This window comes from Pleurodeles waltl, chromosome 10 (assembly GCF_031143425.1).
Source record: "Pleurodeles waltl isolate 20211129_DDA chromosome 10, aPleWal1.hap1.20221129, whole genome shotgun sequence".
Classification (NCBI taxonomy): Eukaryota; Metazoa; Chordata; class Amphibia; order Caudata; family Salamandridae; genus Pleurodeles; species Pleurodeles waltl.
Genome location: NC_090449.1, coordinates 733325569 through 733347741, shown reverse-complemented (window position 1 = coordinate 733347741; position 22173 = coordinate 733325569). Strand labels below are relative to the sequence as shown.

General features: G+C 42.0%; 1 protein-coding gene across 19 annotated transcripts in view; it reads left to right on the top strand.

Moving 5' to 3' along the window:
- Positions 1–22173, top strand: part of SVIL (supervillin) — a 601346-nt gene that overhangs the window by 81557 nt on the left and 497616 nt on the right. For 14 of the 19 annotated variants that reach the window (XM_069211283.1, XM_069211270.1, XM_069211267.1 and 11 more), the window contains exons 1-2: positions 416–534; positions 1682–1798. The exons of 4 other annotated variants lie outside the window; for them this stretch is intronic. In XM_069211283.1, coding sequence (XP_069067384.1) covers positions 1792–1798 — 7 coding nt within the window. In that variant the 5' untranslated portion in view covers positions 416–534; positions 1682–1791. Of the gene's footprint in view, positions 1–415; positions 535–1681; positions 1799–22173 lie in introns of those variants that run through there. One more of the 19 variants, XM_069211275.1, reaches the window with a different exon arrangement.

Here is a 22173-nt window from a genome sequence, read left to right as displayed (position 1 = left end):
TCCTGTGCGAGGCGTCCACACTGCGTTTGGCTCCCGCGTGCTCTGAGCTTCAAGTGCCTATAGCTTCTGGTGGAGAATTCCAGTAATGGATAGAAACACAAAAGGCGGAGCAGGAATCTATAGCGTCCAGGGAGGCGTATTGTGCAGGACTTTGCAAAGACTACTACACTTGGCTTGGAATTTTTCCAAAGAAACTCTCGGGGTGTAGCTGGCGCACATTAATTTGTCGTGCGCAAGCTGCAGGAAAGCACCGTTCTATATTTAACCTGCTTCGCATCCTGATAGGCGACAACACGTTAGTTCGCATGTTGATTTTAAGTAATTAGTGTGGTGTCACATTTGTTCATTTTAATACCTGGAAGTAAATTAATCAGAAGCAGCCTGGACGTTTATAATTTGGGAAACCTCGCGAACTTGGCCGTGCCATGCTGGTTTGAAAATTGTTCTCGCGGAAAAGCATTGCGTAATCCGGCGGATTCCCGGGACTTTTGTTCCACTCTAAAAGCAGAAGAGGGAATTAAGCAGGATTTCGAAGTAAGTGTTTGCGCCTCTGAAGTCACGGGCTGTAAAACAGGTTTGCGAAGCTTTCGGTTGGACACACTTGCTTTGTTTTCGTTAGTCAAGTGAACTCTTCTGGCAGCGCTCGTGCAGATGTAACATACTAACCGTTTTTACGCTGCTCGCAAATGTAGGCATATCCTGAAATGAATTACGCCCAATAGTCAACGAGACGCACTGCACATCTGCCAGTGTATCCATTGGCGGGGATAGCGAGTGGCACAAGACAATCACTATTTGACCCCACAAACAGAATAAGTAACTTTGATCTGAGCCCCAATCGAATTATGGCTTTTTTTTTTTTTTTTTTTTTAACAGACGTTGTCTAGTCCTAATTGTGATCTGAATAGTTGCAATAGCATTTTATATCCTCATTGTCCTGTTAGTTTTGCCGTCTTGAAATACCCTTTGCTAGGGCAGTTGCCCGGACGACGAGCCGCAATTTCTTTCTCAGTTTGTTAACGCAGAATATGTGGCATAGGGCAGGAGAGGCGTGTTAAACACTCTTTCAAATGTTTTAAATTATTTTGTTGCAGTGCGCAGATTTTGGCAGTAGGTTAGGACCTGCTGGCCTACACCAGCTCATTTTGCTGCGCGCTCCAGTACACGGTGTGAGATTCAGTTTTTCTTGCTTGCTTATGAAGACTTACTTTCATATAGCGCTTTATATCACTCCTTCCTCCGTCGTTGTGAAGCACTGTCACAATAGTGATTTGCTTAATAGTGTTCACCTCGTATGCCATTGTAGACAATCGGGAAATAACAAGTCCGAATGTTAACATAACTTCCCGGATGCAAGTTATTTTTACAGCTAGACTGTCTTCTGACCCATTTTTAAAAGGTTGTTTGCTACGTTTTTCTCACATCGCGGAGGATTCGTGTACTCTCTATCCATGACTATGCTTTTCTAAGCAAAGAGTTAAATATTCACTTAACACCACTCTAGACTCACGGAGTATTACTATTAGTTCAAGAAAATGGTGAGGCTCACACTTGCATATTCACAAATCCACACTAAAAATTACATGGGAGTTTGCGTGATCTAGTTAAGCGCGGGTTGTATCTTTAGGAGAGGGGTTAACTTTGTAATGTTGTTCATGGGCACGCTTTGCTAACGTTGTAGGTGATGAACAGACAGGGATGTGGAAAACCTTCCTTGTGAAACTTTGGAGTCCATTTCGACAAGGCTGCAGCTACTTCACATTCGCCTGACCATTCCCAAAGCTCACATTGATGGGAGGTAAGGGATTATGGTCTGCTTAGAGATTGCTAGTGCACTGCTGAATTGCATGCTCCATCCTAACGAGATGAGTTGATGTTGGATCTGTGGTGAACGTCTGTCCTTATTTAAGAACATGGCTTGCTTGTCTGTAAGGAGTGTCTCAGACTTGCAGATGTGCTTTTTTGACAATATTTGCTTCCGTTATTCTTCTAGGTGCCCCCACTGAACGGCGAAATAAATGTTATATAGGGGTTCCGAAATCTGTTCCATCATATAAATAAAGGAAACTCCACCCCTATGAGTTTGCTTAAGGTTGCAGTGCTTTGGATCCAGTGTATTTGGTAGTCATCTTGCCTTTTTACCCTAGGTTGTTTTAAAGGAGTCTTGGGGAAACCATTTTGGGTCATTACATTTTAATGTAAAACTTGTGTTAGATTTCTGCACAAATATATTTTGCCTTGCAGTACATTAAATCAATCCGGCAAATAGCCTTGTGAGCATTATGCTAGCAGCGTGTGCCTGACTGATGAGCTTGAGCATTCTTTTATTGGCCTGCTTTCTTTAATTCTGAAAGAATATTGAGTCTCAGTCACTGAAAATCACCTAGTTTTAAGATGTCCACCATCTATGCGTATGCTTATCTAGTTGGCACATATCCCAGAGCTTCTGTGCAACCTTTTCAGACAGACCATGGATTTAGAAAGGAGTGTGAATCACCTTGTCATACTTCCTAGCCCAATACCCAGCAATGCCCGAAGGTGTTTTTCTCACTGCAACACAGTTGTTCTTACATGAACGATGCGGGGGGGGGGGGGGGGGCATTGAGTGCTTCCATGTCTAAGCGTTGGTTTTGTTGGTCACGTGTGGTGTCTTTAATCTTTAACAGGTCAGGAGGGTTTATGGTTGTGTAGCTATTCAGGATGGGAAAAATGTAGTCGTTTAGGTGTTATATAATCCTATATCACAGCACAAAGCGATGGTCTCTTTGGAAAAAATGGGAGAACCACTTAGTTATTGCTACACCCTATTAAATATTCTTCTGCATGGGCTTGGTTCATAAAGACATGCCCGTCTAACTGGAAGAGGAAACCTCACCCACGTTTTGTGGCATGCTTCATCCTTGGCAACCTCATCCCACAGTAGTAAGAATACCTGAACAGGCTCAATCTCAAGACAGACAAGTGGGAGTTTATAATATTATAATTACTGAATAGTCAAGAGAGCCCGAACAAGCGGAAACGATTCAAAAATACCTTGTGGTAAACCCCAAAGATATCCCTTTTTTTATTTTTTAAATCCGTAAGTACCCTTGATATGGTTTAAAAAAAACAAAAAAAACATGCATGTTAAAAGCAGATGCCACTTTGGATTTAAGGGCCCATGCATTCACATTGAACCTGAGCTAACATGCTTATGCCTTCACTACTGCTGGTACTGGTCAGGTGCGTTCATCAGGGCGACGAAGATCGTTCTTAGTCTAATTCAAAGAGACTGAGTGAACAATTGTCAAAGGGATTTCCTACTTTGACCAAGAACAAGGGAATGGTTCCTAAGCAGAAATAATTAAAGAAAAAAATTGTGATTTAAAACTGAGATACTGGCATGTCAGTCCTATCTTTTGAGGAAAGCGTGGATTTGCGGGTATCATTCACCTCAAATCAAGTGAGAAGCTTAAGTGACACTACACACTGCATATAGAAAACGAAACTGTTACACACTAGTTGGGTGGGCAAGGTGATAATTCACAGTCCTAACTAATGCTTACCCTAATTATGTGACTACCGAACTTCCAGGTGTGGGTGGCGAAGGTATCTTTTGTAGTCAAACACTATATAAATTGTCATTACCAAGAACACACAATAGAGAAAGGAAACGCCAGGTTTTAACGTTTATTTCTTGATATACACCAAACTGGTAAAAAATGAATAAGTATTAAGCGGTTGTGTCTTAATAGAACATAAATACTCTTCATTGATGCCTTTTACTTAATATCTGCTAAAAATCAGTTGCGGTTTGTAATTAATTTCTAATCCACCAATCCCTATTTTTTTGTGAGGATCTTAATCGAGCATGCAATCCTTTAGGGAGCGTTGTAGACGCAGTATGGGTTGGCACCTCCGTAATGCATTGCGGTTCTTAGTCACACTTAAAATGCGTTAATTAGAAAAGCATGAAAGTGTCGAACATCCGGATATATTTTTATTGTCAAGGATCTTTTAATTTTGAATAGCAAATACATCGCCGTACATGCAATACCATGCATTCCAATTAAGAGCTGAAATTTAATCATAGATGTGAGGTAACAGCAAATAAGCATTTTTGGGGAGAGGTGACTTTTGTTGACAATTTCTTTGAAAACATGTTAGATTTGATCTTGGTGACAAACAATAGCACCTGTTTAATAAAGGGTGGGTGTACATTAAACTCCTTATTTAAGGTGTGTGGACCACTGCGAGGGTACATTTTTATTTTATGTAACCCGCTGATTATTAACATTGACCATCCAAGGGAGCCATAGGTGTACAGTTTGTACTCCAAGTGCAGACAATTTTCACAGACAAAACTTGACAATGTGTCTATATTCATACTTGAATGTGTGCACTACCTGTGGTATGACTGATGTACAATTCATGAATAATGTGTGGTGCAGGTGGATTGGTGGTGGATGGAGGATGGTACGGTGGCGGAGTGTTCGTTGAATTTATGGTGTGGTGTCAAGTCGGTTGTTAGCAAAAGTTGCATGTATGCCTATGGACATACTGAGGCATTGATGACTGGCATGTGACTAGGAAGAGATGGATACAGACATTTCCTAGGGCTGCATGTAGAAAATAATATTCCCTGACAATTTATAATTCAATGTAACCACTATGTTTGATGCAAATGCAGAGCGTCTGAATGTCAAATTATAGTCCACAGCTGAACACTAATACAAATCTCTTGTTCTTTCCATTAGTTTGCCAATGAAGTATGTTTTTGGTGAAGCAATAGCTCAAAGTTCAGAAGTTTTAAGTTTTGGTGTAACTTAGCTGGAAGGTTAGGATGAACTTCCACCTCCCCTTATTTTTCTAGGTGCTATTGGTCAGGTCTTTTATTATTTTTGTTTTTGCAGTATTATTATTGTTAGTATTATAATTGATGTAATGTTTTTCATTACTGTTTGTGTATTGGAATTGTAGTTTGAAAACTAGGCAGCTTTTCTTGAATCCGTCGCACGAATTTCAAGCACCCAAGGCCGTTTATTGCTCACTTATTTGTGATGAAGGAGTTTTTTTTTTTCTTTTTTTTTTTTCTCTGTGCTGTGCATTCTTCCCTTCCTTCTTGGGTTGAGGAATTGTCAGCTTGCACCCACATGACCCAAAGAAAAAATGTCACATTCCTAGATTGAGAACCAGCAGAGCCAGTTCTTAAATGTGGTCATAGCTGCTCGAGCAAAAACATCCCATAAATTTCTTAGTGCAATCTTTTGAATTAAAGGCTTTGCTCTGATGGCTCCAAAATTGTAAAAATTCGTTGGTGAAAGAGCGGGCTTAAATCAACAAAGGTTTTTCAAGTTTGAGCATTCTATACATTTTACAAATTTGGTGTAAATATGTTCAGTAGTGTTGGCTGTAATGAACTGAAATTTCATATATACCACTGAAATTTGGCTTGAACTCCTTGTAAGAAATTTGGCAGGAAGTGCTAACTTCGCCCCGATTTGACAAATGGAGGCCAAACTTTCCTATAGGTACTGTTTATCCAAAAAGAGCCCATTGCTTTTCTTTTATATAAAAGGTAAAAAAAAAAAAAAAAAAACTTGAAATATGAGATGTCAAGCTGAGACGTAAAGCTTTATATCACTGAAGATGACTACTTCTTGACAACACTTAACAAGCATTTGCAATGCAACGGGTCTCGCATTTCTCTGAGTTACAGCTATTAGCAGTTGTAAACTCCCTAATGGACTTTTCTTGCCTCATTAAATGGAAAAAACCGAGCGCGATCACGCTGCTAAACAAGCAAGATTGCGCTGCGAAAAAAGAGAAAAATTAGTCCACAAACCAGACGGAAAACCGCAAGCCTCGTCTGTTTTCAGTACTTGGTCACTGCGCTCGAGGAGGGCTAACCACCGGAAAAGGCATGATGTATGCATTCCTTCCACTAATGAAAGCAAGCAGATTTTAAAAGGCAAGCCCACGAACCAATGAGACACTGACGTGACATGGACGGGGCTCCGAGCCCTTTTCTAACTACTACAGCGTCTCACAAGCGATACGCAGGCTCAATCCTAAAAAGTACCCCAAATGCATGATTCTCTCCATTGGCGTTTGACCCTGTGTGTTTATTCCAAGGCACCAATAACAAGCTAAAAACTGAAAGCTCACCAGCACTTGTCAGCAGTTAAGCCACCAATATGTTACTGGTGTGTGTTTTATTTTTTTATTTTTTTAATACTTCGTTTGTGAGCTGGGGCTTGTGGTTCATGAACCACAATTGATCACACTGACCTGGAAAACCCTCACCAGGTGTTTGCACTCATTGGACAAATCTCTGTACATGTTTTGACAAATTTCTTTGTCTTTTTCCTGTGCCTCCCCTCTCCCACACATACACAATTTTGTAGACTTTGCTTTACGAAGCAAGATTATATTCACTGGCCAACATTTCTGTGCACCGGGATTTTCACTGACTGGCTGTCTCATCTAGATACAGATTTTATATTGGAAGCGTCTGAGACTGCATTATAGAGACTACTCTGAAGTGCTGATTTGGCCTAACACTTGTCTGAGCTAATGCAACAACCCAAGTTCACTGTTGGCTGCAGAGCTGTACTCTGGTTGAGCATACTCAAATCCACTACAGTCCCTTCAGTGTCACTGCTAAAAGTATGGCTTTCTGCATCTGTATCCTGCATGAGCACACTCTCAATGGGCTAAATGCTTGCAGCCCTTCATGCTACACAATTGGAGCGAAACATACTAACATGCTTGTATCTCCTGCTCAAAGAATTCCTGTGCATTCAAGAAGAAGAAAACGGATTCCTTTGGAGAGTGCGGTCTCTTCCTAGATCTGCCGCTATTTGTCAGTCACAAAGAACTCTGGCTGTCTTACCTTGAAGATTTGATCCAGGCTTGACCGGTCCTGCTCTGGCTATCAATTTTGAAAATCCAGTGTCTGTTTTGACCAAGAAAATAATAGTGGACTGTTTCTCCCTGGATAAAGGTTTGCAAATCCATTAAATTGGCTACATGAACTCCTTATATCAATGCAAGTTGATGGAATCCTTCTCTGACCCTTCTTCCTGCGCCTATTTCAGCAAAAGGTCCGTGGCTAATGCAGGTCACCAGCTTATGGAATCCCAGCGACTAAGGTCTAGCAGGGAGACAAACTATAGCCAGGTGCTTGGATATATGGGACTTTACCTGCTCCACTGATTACATTTGGATTGCCTGCTGTAGGTGGGAACGTTCCTTATTTCGTTTTAGATCAGACGCTGTCAAGTATCTGCTTTGTTTTCTACTGGGCTTCGTACATCGCCTTAAATCTTTTCCTTGTCCATGATAATGTACCCGAACAGACATTGCTTCATTATTTTATTTATATATATATCTTTAAAAAAAAAAAAATTGTTAATTTTATACATGTTATCAAAGACTTTCTAATCTCCATTTCAAAGCCGGTCTGTTAGGACCTTAGTCAATGTAGAACTGCTTAATGTCTGTTCATTTTTAAAAGCTGCTACACACGCAGGTAGCTCAATGCGTTGATACTTGTATTACTTTGCACTATACTTTTATGTACCTAAACATTTAAGCACCTTTTATCTTATTTGATGCAGTTTGAATTATTAGTTATTTGGTGGACAGTGATTTACTTTCATGGTTGCGATCACGCTACCCAAATAAGTTTGATTTGATTGAGAATTCCCGTGAATTCAATACTTGTCTTCAACAGAAGTTATTTAAATCCCACGTATGAGCATTTGTCGCTGTTGGAGTTGCTGAGGTGCTTGCTTTGTTACCCGAGGTGGTGTGTACTCCGGTTTTTTCACTGCTTCGCCCTGGGAGATAGTAAACTCGAATATTAGAGGCGACAAAGATAAGCCTGACTTCAGATATGTTTTTTGTACCTTTTAGGGAGTGTTAGAGTTCTGAGTTGTGGCTGTTAGGTAGTTAGAAGTATCTGTTAGCAGAAGTAAGGGGGTGGAGGGTGAGGGTGTCTTTTTGTTTACATTATTTTTTGTTTTTATTAAAAGCTTTGCATATGCGCCGTGCATTTCTGTAAGGATGTTAAGAAATTTTTTTGCAGTGCAACTTGAAAAACCATACAGTGAAAAGATGAGGCCTGTAGTAATTTGGTTGCATATGCCTCTGCATTTTCATTTTTCTGTCCCTGTTTTTCAGTGGGCCCCTTTTTATGGGAAGCAAGTATACTCCACTGTGAAGGGATCCAGTTGAGCAAGTTCAGTCTCCCTAGGAATGCCTTTGGAAGATCTTAATATTTTAGTATAAAATTCTGTGGGTTCAAGTATGTTTGAATGCCCTGAGAGACTATTGAGGGAATTGTACATTGCACAGCATAGGCCTAGTCTAGTGTGGTCCTTTGGATGTAGTTACGGTGTGAAAATTGCAAAATAGAGTGCTCTTAAATGTCATGATTGTGGGACAGAGATTGTAATAAGCGCTAGCATGGAAACGAAAGGGAAATTAGGAAAAAGCGCCCTTAAAATTGCACTAATTGCATATGTGATTCTGTTACTGACCACGGGCAAGTACACTTCCGATTGTTGAAAGCCATGTGGACTCTCTGCATATATATCTAATTTAAATTAAACTTCTATATTTGGTTGAGAACTTCTCAGTTTGTGTTAAACTATTGCATTAGGTTTGTTACAGGCATAATAAACCCAGTGTATCCAGTAAAAACACTTGCATATGATGCACACATTAGACAAAGGCTGACAATGTATGTAATAGAAAAATGTAAATATTTCTGATTTGTTGTGTATTTTAGCGACATTGCCTTAGTAACAATCAGAAAACATCTTTCATTTTAAAAGTGTATTCCTTCCATAAAAGGATTTCCATTAACGTTCGATTCTAACAAGCCGTAATTGCGTGTAGAAGGGACGTTTTCAATCTGAGCATTTGATGCACTGTCCAGCACCTCACCCTGCTTGCCGTGCCGGAGTAATGCATTTGAACTTCTTGTGGATGCACCAGGAAAGCCCAATTAGGAGGCAAAATAAAATGGACTTAAAGTTTCTGTCCATGTAATTATGAAGGACTTTTAATAATGTAATGATGTATTGAGGCTTTACATTACATTTTGGCGCAATGAAGAATTTCTTTTTGATTGGTCTTAAATTTACTTGGAAAGTGATCAAGTTAAACGTTCTCAGTCCGATCTATATTTTAAGGTCGGTGAAATAATGGCTGTAGTTTGGTATTTTCACATGTGCATGCTCTTAACCTACCTATGACTAACCACCCAGATCAACCCCCAATTCCCCATTCTGCCACAAGTTGTCAATTAGTTTATTTTTTATTTTTATTTTAAATCTTTAAATGTAACTCAATCAAAACGTACTTCATTCAAATTGAAGCTTATGGATACAAGAGGCTTGCATTGCCAGAGGAATTATTTGCCTAGATCTTAGTATCCAACTTTATTTTAACTTTCATCAGAATGTCTCCATTCTGCACTGGCTAGAAGCATGCAGTGCCTTGTAGCCTGCTGTAGATGGCAATATTGGCCATTAAAGGCCTTCTCCAGAGTTCCATGAGGGCCTTTAACAAGGGAGCGGGACTTCAGTGCCGGTATAGCTCAGTTATGGGAGATTACTAGGCTATTAGAACATTCTGCCACTACAGGGCTGAATGTTCTAATGCATAGAACCAAGGCCTCATGGAGCCCAAGGGGAATGAAATTCACTCAGGTTCCATGAGGCCTTTGTTCACTGCAGCAGCTGTGAACGAAAACATTGGAATGTTGGAGCTCCAGGCTTCTACTGCCCATTAGAACCCTGGAGCACTCAATTGTTTTCAATGGAGCTCTGTTGGAAAGGGCCCTTTTTGCAGGGTTATCCCCAAACAGGTTGCCTTCTTACTCCTATTTCTTCAGACCTGTTTGTGCTGGTTTGTCTCTGCACACTTTACCACTGCTGATCAGTTCTAAAGTGCAAGTGCTCCTTATGTGAATTGTATTGGTGATTGGTTTATCCATGATTGGCATATTGTAAAGTGCATTCGAGGTGCCTAGGGCCTGTACATCAAATGCCACTAGTGGGGCTGCAGCACCGATGGTGCCACCCACATAAATATCCCTGTGAACAAGTCTGTCCTGCCACTGCAGTGTCTGAGTGCAGTCTTGCATTGCCAATTCGACCTGGCAATTGTACCCACTTGCCAGGCCCCAACCTTCCTTTTTACTACATGTTTACATGTCTACTTTTTTTTTTTACTGCACCCCTAAGGTAGGCCCTAGGTAGCCCCAAGGGCAGGGTGCAGTGTATGTTAAAGGTGGGACATGTACTGGTGTGTTTTACATGTCCTAACAGTGAAATACTGCCAAACTCATCTTTCACTGCTGCAAGGCCCATCTCTCTCATAGGTTAACATGGGGCTGCCTTTAATTATCCTTAACGTGCAGTTTCCCTTTGAGAACAGATAGTTCTAGAGCTTGGGGTCTCCAAACTCTCAATTTAAAAATGCATCTTTTGGTAAAGTTGTTTTTTTAAACAGTTTGAAAATGCCACTTTTAGAAAGTGCAAAAAGAACAGATGATGGACAGAATGCTGAACAATGCAAACATTCACCCCTAGTCACAAAGATCTGGGTTCAATCCATCGGGTTTTTGCATTTGTCACCCCAAGTGGGAAGGGCATGCCCAGACTTGGGTCCCATGCTCACTGTGCCACTGGATTCAAGCTAGCCTGGTTGATGAAGGGTGACACCCTGAAACCGGTCCCAGGATGCTTGTTTCTGGTCCAGAGAAGACCTGGCCTGGCAGTTTGGGCTGGACTGTTCCCATGGGGAACAGGGTCAAGACTGATTTGCATATGGCTGGGTCCAAACTGGAATGGCATAGCAGGCAAAAAAAAACTGATGGATTAAACCCAGATATGTGACTGGGGGTGAATGCTTGATTTGCTCTGCATTCTGTCCATCTGTTTTTGCACTTTTAGAAAGTGGGCATTTTCTTACTTAAACCATTCTGTGACTCTGCCTGTTTGTGTATGCCACCTCTGGGTCAGACTGACAGTTGGGCTGTTGTGAATTCCCTCTAGACAGTGACACAAAGGGAGCTTGTGTGTAGCCTGCATATCCTGATGGGCCATCTGGGCTAGAGTGGAGGGAGAAGTGGTCACATACACCTGAAAGGGCTGTGCCTGCCCTCACACAGTGCAGACTCCGACCCCCTGCAGTGTGTCTGGGGCCAGAGCTGGGCAAGGCAGGATCTTGTGAATAACCAAGACTTTCCTTTTAAAATATGCCTACTTCAAAGGCGGAAAGGGGTATACATAGTGAACCCAAAACCCCACACTTTTAGAATCTTTCTGAAATCGAGAGGAACCTCTGCCAAGGAGAAAAGTTGAAGAGCTTGAGGAGGAGTACTGTCCCTTTGTGTTGCTTTGCTGGATGGGCCTGCAGTTGCTGCTTCTACCTTAAAAGAGCAAAGGGAGAACTTTGCTGTGTATCCTGCCTGATAAAGTTCTCCAAGGGCTTGGAGTAGAGCTTGCCTCCTGTTGGAAGTCTCGGACACCAAAAACTTCAGTTTCCTCGACCTGCAGCACTGGGAACTGTTATGTACTGTGACGCTGCCAATGCCGCTGGCCTACACCGTGACCTGCTGACACTGCACGGAGCTCCACTGCCCTGCTTCGCACCATGGCCTTAGTCTCACCAAAGCAGTTAGCGGCCGACTACACCAAGTTGCTGCTTGCACTGCGACCTGTGGGCCCGGCACTCTGGCATCGCCTGCTTACACCGCAGTCTGATCCCCCAACACCACTCCACCGGCACTGCTGCCTGCACTGTGGCCTGTGAACACCACTCGTGAAGCACCGTCCGGCACACAGCCCCAGTCCACCAATGCCAGAATCATCAACCCCAGTGTTGTCACCAGGCATCCCTGCACCATGGCCTGGGGACACCACTCGTGCTATTCACTAAGCACCGTCCCGTACGCCGGCTTTGGCCTACCGACGACAGCGCTTCAGCAACATCGACGTCCCTACCTGCACTGTGACCTGGTGACACCGCACGCTGCAACGCCCTGCTTCACACCGCCACCCTGGTCTCACAGATGCCTCTGGATGCGGTCACCACGACTCTCCCTGCACCATGATCTGTGGGAACTGCACGTCGCACCATCCCACTTCGCACCGCAGGCCCGGCGCCATCTAAACCAGCGCTCCTGACTTAATTAGCCCGGAGTAATATCTGCAATGCATGTGACTTCAAGGGCCCAATGACCCCCGCACCAACTCCAGAACTGACATGTGATGTCCACGACGCCGCTCTCTGGTTCTCATTGCGAGGATCCCGATGCCCTGCAATTCCAAAGGTACTGTTTGCGGGTCTTTCTGACACCGTAGCTGGCCTAAACTGTTGGTTTTGATGATCACGATGCCTTGATAGCCCCAGCTGGAGCTATCGACTTCAAGGAACTGTCTTTTTAACTAACATTTGCAGAATTCATATATTTATTATTGTATGTTGGATATTTTGTCGTATTTCATTCTTTATATAGATAAATGTTGGCTATTTTTTTTAAAACTGGTGTGGTGTCCTTTTGTAGTGTTTTCACTGTGGTACTGGGTGTTACGTGCAAATGCGTTGCACATTGTTTCTGAGATAAGCCTAACTGCTCGTGCCAAGCTGCCAAGGGGGCGAGCAGGGGTTATCTGAGCGGGTATCACCCATATCCTGACTAGATTGAGGCTCCCTACTTGGACAGGGTGCAAACCGGCTGTCAACTAGAGACCCCATTTCTAACAAGCTCCCAACATTCCAGTGTTCAAAGTTTTCATTTTACACCCATAATTCTGGGGTATAGTAATTAAACCTGCATACTGGATCTTAAATGTAGAGATTGGCTTAATAGACCTGCTCAGTAGGCTTATTCAAGCTGCTTGGACAATTAGGCGTTGTTTATTCCCCCCCATCTCCCCAACCCCCCTCTCCTCCTGCCTGCTCCAAACCCCACCCCCCACTCACGTACTCTCAGATTGTGTATTCACTTCTGGAAATATGAAATACAATGTTGCTGTACCTAAAGGGGGGCAAAGAACCCACTCCTCTGACTTATTCCTGTTCAACTGGGAGAAACTGTTACATTAGTTGTTTGTTCAAGGTCTTCACCATGGTTGATATCCACACTTGTGAAAAGCAGGAGTTTTCACTTTGTCCTGCAGTCTCCCATCTTAAACTTTTGCATGTTTCTTTGCTTCCTGGACCTTACAAGGAGACTTCAGAAGTCAATTCACCTAAAAGGGTGGACCACCTAATTTGAGAAACGAGCGAAAGAGTAATAAAGCATTGCCATGCCAAGACTGTTTCCTCTGCTAATTACATTTTTTTTTTTTTTTTTTGTTGTGTGCGACCCTCTTGTATGCCCGTAGTATTTCAATATTTTTGACTCTGTTCACATTGTTTGGAAGACTTTCGAGGACGTTTCTTCTAGTTAAGTTTTTCTTTCTTTTTAGAAATCTCTTAGATGCCATAAGCAACCACCTATCCCATTGGCACCCCATAAATTCCATTCACCATCTAGTTAACGCTACATCACCGTGTATACGCACCTCATGACCTGCAACCTCTACACCATAAATTACCACCACAACCACCCTTCCTTGCATACCTTCTACATCCAGACATTTCTTACAAGTTCTTTAAACAGTGTTTTATTATTTTAATGTAAATAAAAAACTGAGCAGTGAATTTCATTCTCGTAAATTACTTCGAATTCTGAAATTGACAACCTGTTAATTTTATTGTTGTTTCACCGTTCATGTGGTATTGCATGAATTAAATAGGTAGTGGATTTCTGAGGAATACCTTTACGCAGTGTCACGGTTGTATGAACTAAAACGTAACTTTCAAATCTGCTGTCAAACGATAAGATCCGTTTCCGTGCCGGATTCCGTTCCATACTTTGTTTTTAAAACGCCCTTTCAAAATGCTAAATATGACCTTCCTTGCTTACAAACCTTATTGCGTCTTCAAATTTGTAAGCACGGTGTCCCTCCTTTCTGTGGTTAGAAATCTTAAGTTTCTGCTGGCATTGGCCACGCTTGCTTCTAGTGTGTGGTGTGTGTGTATTTTTTATTTATTTATTTATACATATATGGACACCTACAACGTTTTTAATCCCATGGCCTTGGTTTATGACCAAACAAAGCTTATGAACTGCCCATGACACCTCAGTCATACTAAAGTGAGAATGGCTGAAGATCTGTTTAGCTTTGCTTTATTTTAATATTCCAGCTGCACCCCTCATGGAATTTGCTCAAACCATGAAGGAATAAATGTCTGCTGTTCTGTGGCCTAACAATGCCAGGGGCAATTAAGTTTACTTTTTTTTTTTTTTATTCATGTATGAACGGCATTCATAGAGGACGTAACTTGGCATTTACCCAAAGTGGGTGTCTGTTGTGTAGTATTGGTGGGTAACACGCGAGTGGTTGTGATCAGGTTTTCTGACATGTACTGGATCTGAACGGTCGGATCAGCACCAAGCATTTTGTGCAGCGCTGACTTAAAAATGGAACCATTAACCCAGCAACATGCAGTTACGCGTTTTACATCTGTACCTGTGCATGCACAGCCTAAGATCTGTGGGTGATTTAGATTTGTGGACCTAGTTCCTAGGTTAGGGAGACTGAGTATCGACCCTTCAGTTGCTCCCATCCCCCAACCTTAACTGTTGAACCTAGATGTTCATTCTCATATTGTTTGGGGGGGGGGGGGAAGGAGGATGGGAGTTTGAAATCATTCCTTGAATTCCACTGGTTGTGAGTGTGTAGTTGTTCCTGACCAAGAGGGGCCTTGAACTATGCAGTGTGTGGTCCCCGGCCTTATGCTTTCTGTTGTACTTTGGAAGTTGTGTGCCAGGGGCCACAGCCCTGCTGTGACTTGACCTTAGTTGAGGAATCCAGGTGTGGATCCAATTATAATAATATAGTAAAACTACTAGTTTGATGGTCGTATGACAAATGTGGCTCCAGCAGGCACGACATGAAGGTACAGGAGGAAGAGGTTGAGTCTGTAGTTATTACACATTTCTAGTCTAATTTGGACAAGGAGATCCAGAATTTGAAAAATTGAGTTTGCTCCCAATATTCCATACTTTTAATTTTATTACCTACCGGAATTCGCCCTCTAGCTGCATTCCTTGCTGACCTGAACTCCTAGGTTTTGTCTGTCACCTCTTATCTGAATTCAGCTTTCTACCACCTGCATTGTTCTTTTGCCTGTGGACTCCACTAATGCTGTTATTTCAGGCACATCTGGGCCAGTTAATCCTACCACCTCCTTTCTGTATCATAGAGACACAATACTCTACTAGTCTATCCACTCATTGCCCAGTTTGACATGATTGTCTTGCTTTTTGTTGTGTTATGGCTATTTTTACGCCCGACAACTCCAGTCCATTTCATCAGCTGCCCCTTACCTTGCTGCTCTCAAGCATTTCTCAGTCCTGTCTTTCCTTCATTCCCCATAGATGTTGAAACCAGCTGACTTAAATAAAACAAGCTCTCAAACTCCTGGCCATTTCTCCCCCCCCCCCCCCCCCCCCCCCCCCCCCCCACCGCAACACCCATTCAAAATTTTAATTTTTGGAGTCCAGAGTAATTTGTTCTTTCTTGTATAAATGTGTCCCTTCATGTTTGTTGCACAGTGTGATCACTTTTTCAGGATAATCAATCATTGACAGCATTGCGCATGTACAAATACATCTGCTTTTGGTTAAATTGTTCTATAGATTGGCTTTCTTTGTTGAATGAATTATGAATCCATATGTTACTGAATATACATTTGAAATGAGTTCGTAATGAATCTCTGTTTTTCTATATACTATACAGCCCCTGGCTTGTGGTTGGCATACTGGGCCAACATTTATGTTGGATAACTTCTTGGAAACCTATAACTGCTGGCCATATTGACCCCTTTCACTAATTTAGTGAAAAATGACTTTAAATAGTGCAACTAATCACCATTGTCGCAAGGCACTATTTTAAGATGATCTATGGTGGGGAGTTAAACACAGGCAAGCATGGTGACCAAGTAGACCTACAGTTGGGTTGAAATGCCTGATCCAATGATTAACAGGGTTCCAGAGTGTCACTTTTACCTTTTGACCACCTAGGGTCGGAGGGAGGATAGTCTAACAGGTTAATTGCTTATGAGTGATGTGGTCTTGCTGTTTCACAAAGATTTGTAGTTATTTATGTATTTCATTTTGCAAAGCTTTGAGGATCTGGACCAAAAACTTAATTGCAAGCCTGACATTTCTTTTAGTATTCATTTCATGTAGTTAAAGTTGGAATTTTTGCTTAGTGTGAGTAATGGTGAATTTGTTCCTTTGTTTTATGCAAGTTGGTCATGTACTTGAAGAGGGCATTAGTAGTCTAGTTCAGGAGAAACTAAAGGTGGAGTTGTTGGCGGTGTACAGAATTCTTGATAAATGTGAGCGAATCCTTCATAAAGAAATTATTCTCTGTGTCACTATGGATAAAGGAACCAATGATAATCTGTTGTTCTCCCCCCCCCCCCCCCACACTCCCCCCGTGTTTTGTCTTTGTTTTAAAGAAATGTTCTAGTCCAGCACACCAGGGTTGAAATAAAGAGGTTTGAAGCAGATATGTGATAATGAGGATTCCGTGGTTTAGAGTTTGGTTTCAGGAATGTGTAAGCTGAACGTTTTGATATTACTCCATGCCTTGATTTCAAACTGACTCATTCGGCAGAAGTCCTTTATTATAAGGCAAATGTGGAGCTTAATTGTGGGCAGAAATATATTTTTGATCTGAGTACCTATTCTGATTTCAGACTGTCTGCATTATTCTTCCGTTTAGAGTTAGGGTTGGCCCCATACCTGTACATACCCAATGCATAGACCATAGGTGAAGCCGGTATGCATCAAGAAGATGCAGAGTGCAAGCACACGATGCCCTAGTACAATATGTAGTCCCCTTAAGATTTATTTTTTATTTTCTTCTAGTGGGTTTTAAAGTTAGTTGCAGTATTACTGGTTGTGCCGTGGTCAACTTGCAAGATACAGGTTACTTTGAAGACTCCATCCCTCATGAAAAACGGTAAAAGACACAATATAGTAACAATGCCTTTGGTTGAAAGGCATTTGGAACCAATTGAATGGTTCAGTTGCAGAGAAACTTCTTTCTCAAAAGCTTTTATGGTCAAAATACGCTGAACAAGATCGAACAGGGGTAAAAGGCAGACACCAGTAAGTTAATGCTTATTAATTTTGCCTTTCTTCACTCTCCCATCTTTCAATCCCGTCAAAGGAGAATGCCTCCTATCAAAGTCGCATTTTTTTTTTTGTTCAACAAACTGCATAGAGTACGTCAGCATCATAACTCAGATGCCTCAAGTCAAAATGGCTGCACTCTTGTAAGATGCAAAACATAATACAGGATGGAAACACAACCAGATAGGTCTTGTGCAGATGACAGTTTTGCATTAGAACTGTCAGGCAGATAACCTCAGCCGAGAGTCTCTACTTTTAAACCAGAGGTGCAGTCAAAAAGTGTTGACGGACTTTTCACATGTGAGAATATTTTCAGAACGTCAGTTGACCACTTCCTCACTGATGAAGCAAATAAGTGAAAGGCAAGGGGGCATTAGAAAACAGTTTTTCTTTCAGTGTTAAGTCATACACGCAGAGCAGTAGAGATTCCACAGTATCAAACACAATCAAGTGCTGGAGATTGCAAGCAACATCTGAAATGCTGCATCTCGGACCAATTCAAGACCTTTAAAAGAAGGCATTCTGCCATTATTTCAAGATGAGGTACAAGAGCTTTTGTTCAAAAGAACAATAGAAACCGTTCTTGTAGAGAGTGGAAAATGTATTTTCTTTACTTCCTTATACAAAAACAGGAGGAGTAACAAATGCAGATCCAGAATGGGTCTTAATATCTAAACACATTTGATGCAGTGATTTCATATAACAACTCGTGTGGCATGCTTGGATATGGTTATTTCACTTAACATTATTCTAGTTCGGAGTATTGAAAGTATATTTAGTTTCTTATGGGGTGCAATTCAATACAGGTGTTGCTTTGCTGACGTACACTAAGGATTGCTTCAAAATATCTAGCAGTGATGACTACACACTTTAGGAGGCTGTACCTTGTAGTCGAATTTTAAGAAATAAAGAAGTGACACAACTCTGATGGCAATATTTGATATATTTATATCAAATAAAAAAAAAAAACAGCCGGGAGTAAAGTTCAGTTCTGTAACTGAAACCACACTCAACTCAGCTCTGACAAACAGCATCTTTTATAGTCTTGGTCCACAAAGAAAACTTCATCTCTTATCATATTCCCAGTTAGCACAGTAGCACGATATTTTGTAATCTTATTCGTCCTTAGCACAAGCAGTAATTCTCTAAAAAGCATCTGACTACTTGTCACTAAAATGCAGCTGTAGCGTATACAATATACGTATGCATCCTCTAACAAGCACAGTGTCTTTTGATCTTACCCTTCGAACTGTATCAGTGTATCCTCCCTACTCTACTTCCATGCTCAGAAGTTTCACTGCCTTTCCTCATCCCTCTACCAACCTTGACGCACACAAACATCTCCTCTGCCATGATTTACACCTCCTCCTCCTAACACATGTATCAGAAAGTGACTCCGGCTCTTTTCTGTCTCTGTCTATCTGTGGTATGCGAGGACCGGCTGGAACTGCTTTGCCCTGCACCTGGCCTTCCCCTCTGTTCTCCTGTCTGTCCCTGTACTCCATTCTAACATGGTTCCCAGGTTTAGGCCAGTACTTGTCTCGCACAGTGTACACTTTTGCACGTTTCCCCTCTTAAGCCATGTGTTGACCAGAGTGGGCCTTCTTTCTATTTCTTAAGGCCTTTTACAACTTGTGTTTACCTTTTAACTAGACATTGGTCTGGTCAATAGAACACGTTTCCTTCGGTGTAGATTTCGGTTATTTAGTCGTGTGTACATCCCTTATGTATGAACCAAAAATAAATGCACCCTAAGTGATGCATAAGGTACTCTTTTACAAATACTAGAAGTATTCGATTATATGGTTCTTGTCTGAAAGGTACATCACTTTCAGTGTCTGAGTTAAGAAAATGAAGCTATTGTACTTTAAGAAAATTCTGTGCTGCAGTCTTCCTTGCCTCACTTACAATCTTAACCCCTTCGCTGCCAGGCCTTTTCCCCCTCCTGTGCCAGGCCTTTTTTTGGCTATTTAGGGCAGTTCGCGCTCAGGCCCTTAACTTTTTGTCCACATAAGCTAGCAAAGCCAAATTTGCGTCCTTTTTTTCCAACATCCTAGGGATTCTAGAGGTACCCAGACTTTGTGAGTTCTCCTGAAGGAGGCCAAGAAATTAGCCAAAATACAGTGAAAATTTCTTTTTTTTCATTTTTTTTTCAAAACAATTGGAAAAAGGGGCTGCAGAAGAAGGCGTGTAGTTTTTCCCCTGAAAGTGGCATCATCAAAGGGTTTGCAGTGCTAAAATCACCAGCTTCCCAGCTTTCAGGAACAGGCAGACTTGAATCAGAAAACCCAATTTTTCAACACAATTTTGGCATTTTACTGGGACATACCCCATTTTTACGATTTTTTTTTTTTTTTGTGTGCTTTCAGCCTCCTTCCAGTCAGTGACAGAAATGGGCATGAAACCAATACTGGATCCCAGAAACCTAAACATTTCTGAAAAGCAGACAAAATGAATTCAGCAAGGGGTAATTTGTGTAGATCCTACAAGGGTTTCCTACAGAAAATAACAACTGCAAAAAATAAATATTGAAATTGAAGTGAAAAAAACAGCAATTTTTCTCTACGTTTTACTCTAACCTTTTAAGTCTGCTAGACTCTTCTGGTTGCGGGGATATATATGGCTTGTAGGTTCATCAAGAACCCTAGGTACCCAGAGCCAATAAATGAGATGCACCCTGCAGTGCGTTTTCATTCTATAATGGGTATACAGCAATTCATTTGCTGAAATAGCTATTTTTTACTCTTTAAATCAAGAAAACCTTTGTATTTCCAAAATGGACACAAGATAAGGTGTTGAGAAGCAGTGGTTATTTGCACATCTCTGAATTCCGGGGTGCCCATACTAGCATTTCTCAGATAGACTTCTTTTTTACACACTCTCTCATATATTTGGAAGCAAAAATATAGAGAAAGACAAGGGGCAATAACACTTATTTTGCTATTCTATGTTCCCCCAAGTGAAAAATGATACCTCACTTGTGTGGGTAGGCCTAGCGCCCGCGACAGGAAATGCCCCAAAACACATCACATTTGTGTACAAAAAAAACAGGTGTTTTTTGCAAAGTGCCTATCTGTAGATTTTGGCCTCTAGCTTAGCCGGCACCTAGGGAAACCTACCAAACCTGTGCATTTTCTAAAACTAGAGACCTAGGGGAATCCAAGATGGGGTGACTTGTGGGGCTCTGACCGGGTTGTTACCCAGAATTCTTTGCAAACCTCAAAATTTGGCTAAAAAAACAAACACGTTTTCCTCACATTTCGGTGACGGAAAGTTCTGGAATCAGAGAGGAGCCTCAAATTTCCTTCCACCCAGCATTCCCTTGCCTAATGGGTCGCTCCCCATCTCTTAAAAAAAAAAAAATAAAAAAAAAAAAAAAATTGCCCCCAAGCCCCTCCGGGAGCGACCATTGCCTACGGGGTCGCGACTCTTGCGTGACATTGGCGCAAAAAAAAAATCCCCGGTGCCTAGTTGTTTCGATTGACTTCAATCAGCCGATTTGCCCCCAAGGGAGGCAGAAATGGTCTAAATACAATTTGCCCCCCAGGAGAGCGACCCTTGCCTAAAGGGTCGCTCATCTGTAAAACAACAAAAAATGCCTAGTGGTTTCTGCCACCCTTGGGCAGATTGGCGTAATTAAAATAGGCTGATCTGCCCCCCGGGGGGGGGCAGAAAAGGCCTAAAATAAATTTGTCCCCCAGGGGAACGACCCTTGCCTAAGGGATCGCTCCCCACCTCTAAAAGAAAAAAAAAAAAAAAGATCCCTGGTGCCTAGAGGTTTCTGCCCCCCCCTGGGGGCCGATTAATAGTAGGCCTTGCCCAAGGGGTCGCTCCCTTATGCCAATTTCCATATCAAAATAAAATCCCTGGTGTCTAGTGGGTGTTTCAAAAGCCGGATTGCTTTGCAATCTGGCTTTTGAAACTCTGAGAGAGACTTCAAAGGGAAGGAAAGGGAAGGAAATACATTTCCTTCCCTTTGAAGCCTCTCTCGGCCTCCTCCACGTGAGCTTCCAGCGCGAAGGAGGAGGCCTCTGTGACAATCAGCGCTCGGGGGGGGGGGGTGGGATGGGGGGGTCAGGGGGGGAAGGGGATTCCCCTTCCATCCACGACCGGGGGGTTGGGTGGGGGGCATATGGGGGGAGCGCTAGCGCTGGTTCCCGGGTGCAGGACGAGGTGATCTCGTCCAAGGCAACGTAGGGGTTAATAATCTATCCATACACAAGGGATTTCAGTGTGGAGAGGAGTGGTTGGACCTTACAGGTGAGGCCAAGGATGCACTGCAAAAGAAAGGGGTGAAACTACCATACATTGTCAGTGTTGCTAATGAGACTTGCGTAGCAGCCATATGGTTGTCTTTAAGCATGTTCACCAGAAACTACTGTGCAGATGTCAGTATGTGGCGCTCAAGTACGTTTGACTTTACCAATACTTGCCGTTACTAACAGCCAATACCATTACATAATCCTTGCACGGTATGAGAATCTAAAATAAGTCCATGTTGCCAAAAAAACTAGCTACTTAAGTGTAACAATAGTTTTGCAGCCGTGGACACTTATAAGTACAAATCCCCTTCCTTCAGTAAGGAAATAGAAGGGTTGATTTGTGAATCTGAAAAGTTTTATAGTGGCTCCACCTATGGTCGATGCCCAAAACAAAATTTAGTTAATACCATAAGTGTGTTTGAAGCAAACCACAAGCTGGTGGAATAATGTGCTGTGCGTTATTCTAGAAGAATTTCTAGTTCTGAATCTATAGATACATAGCTATTTTTCAATTATTTATTTTATCCGTCTTTTTCCAGCCCTCAAACTAGGACTTTTGAGGAGAAAGACACTTCATTATTTCCCCCTCCTTTTCTGTTCCTTTTCGTAAAGAGATAATTACACAAATGTACATTTATTTACATATGTTCCCTA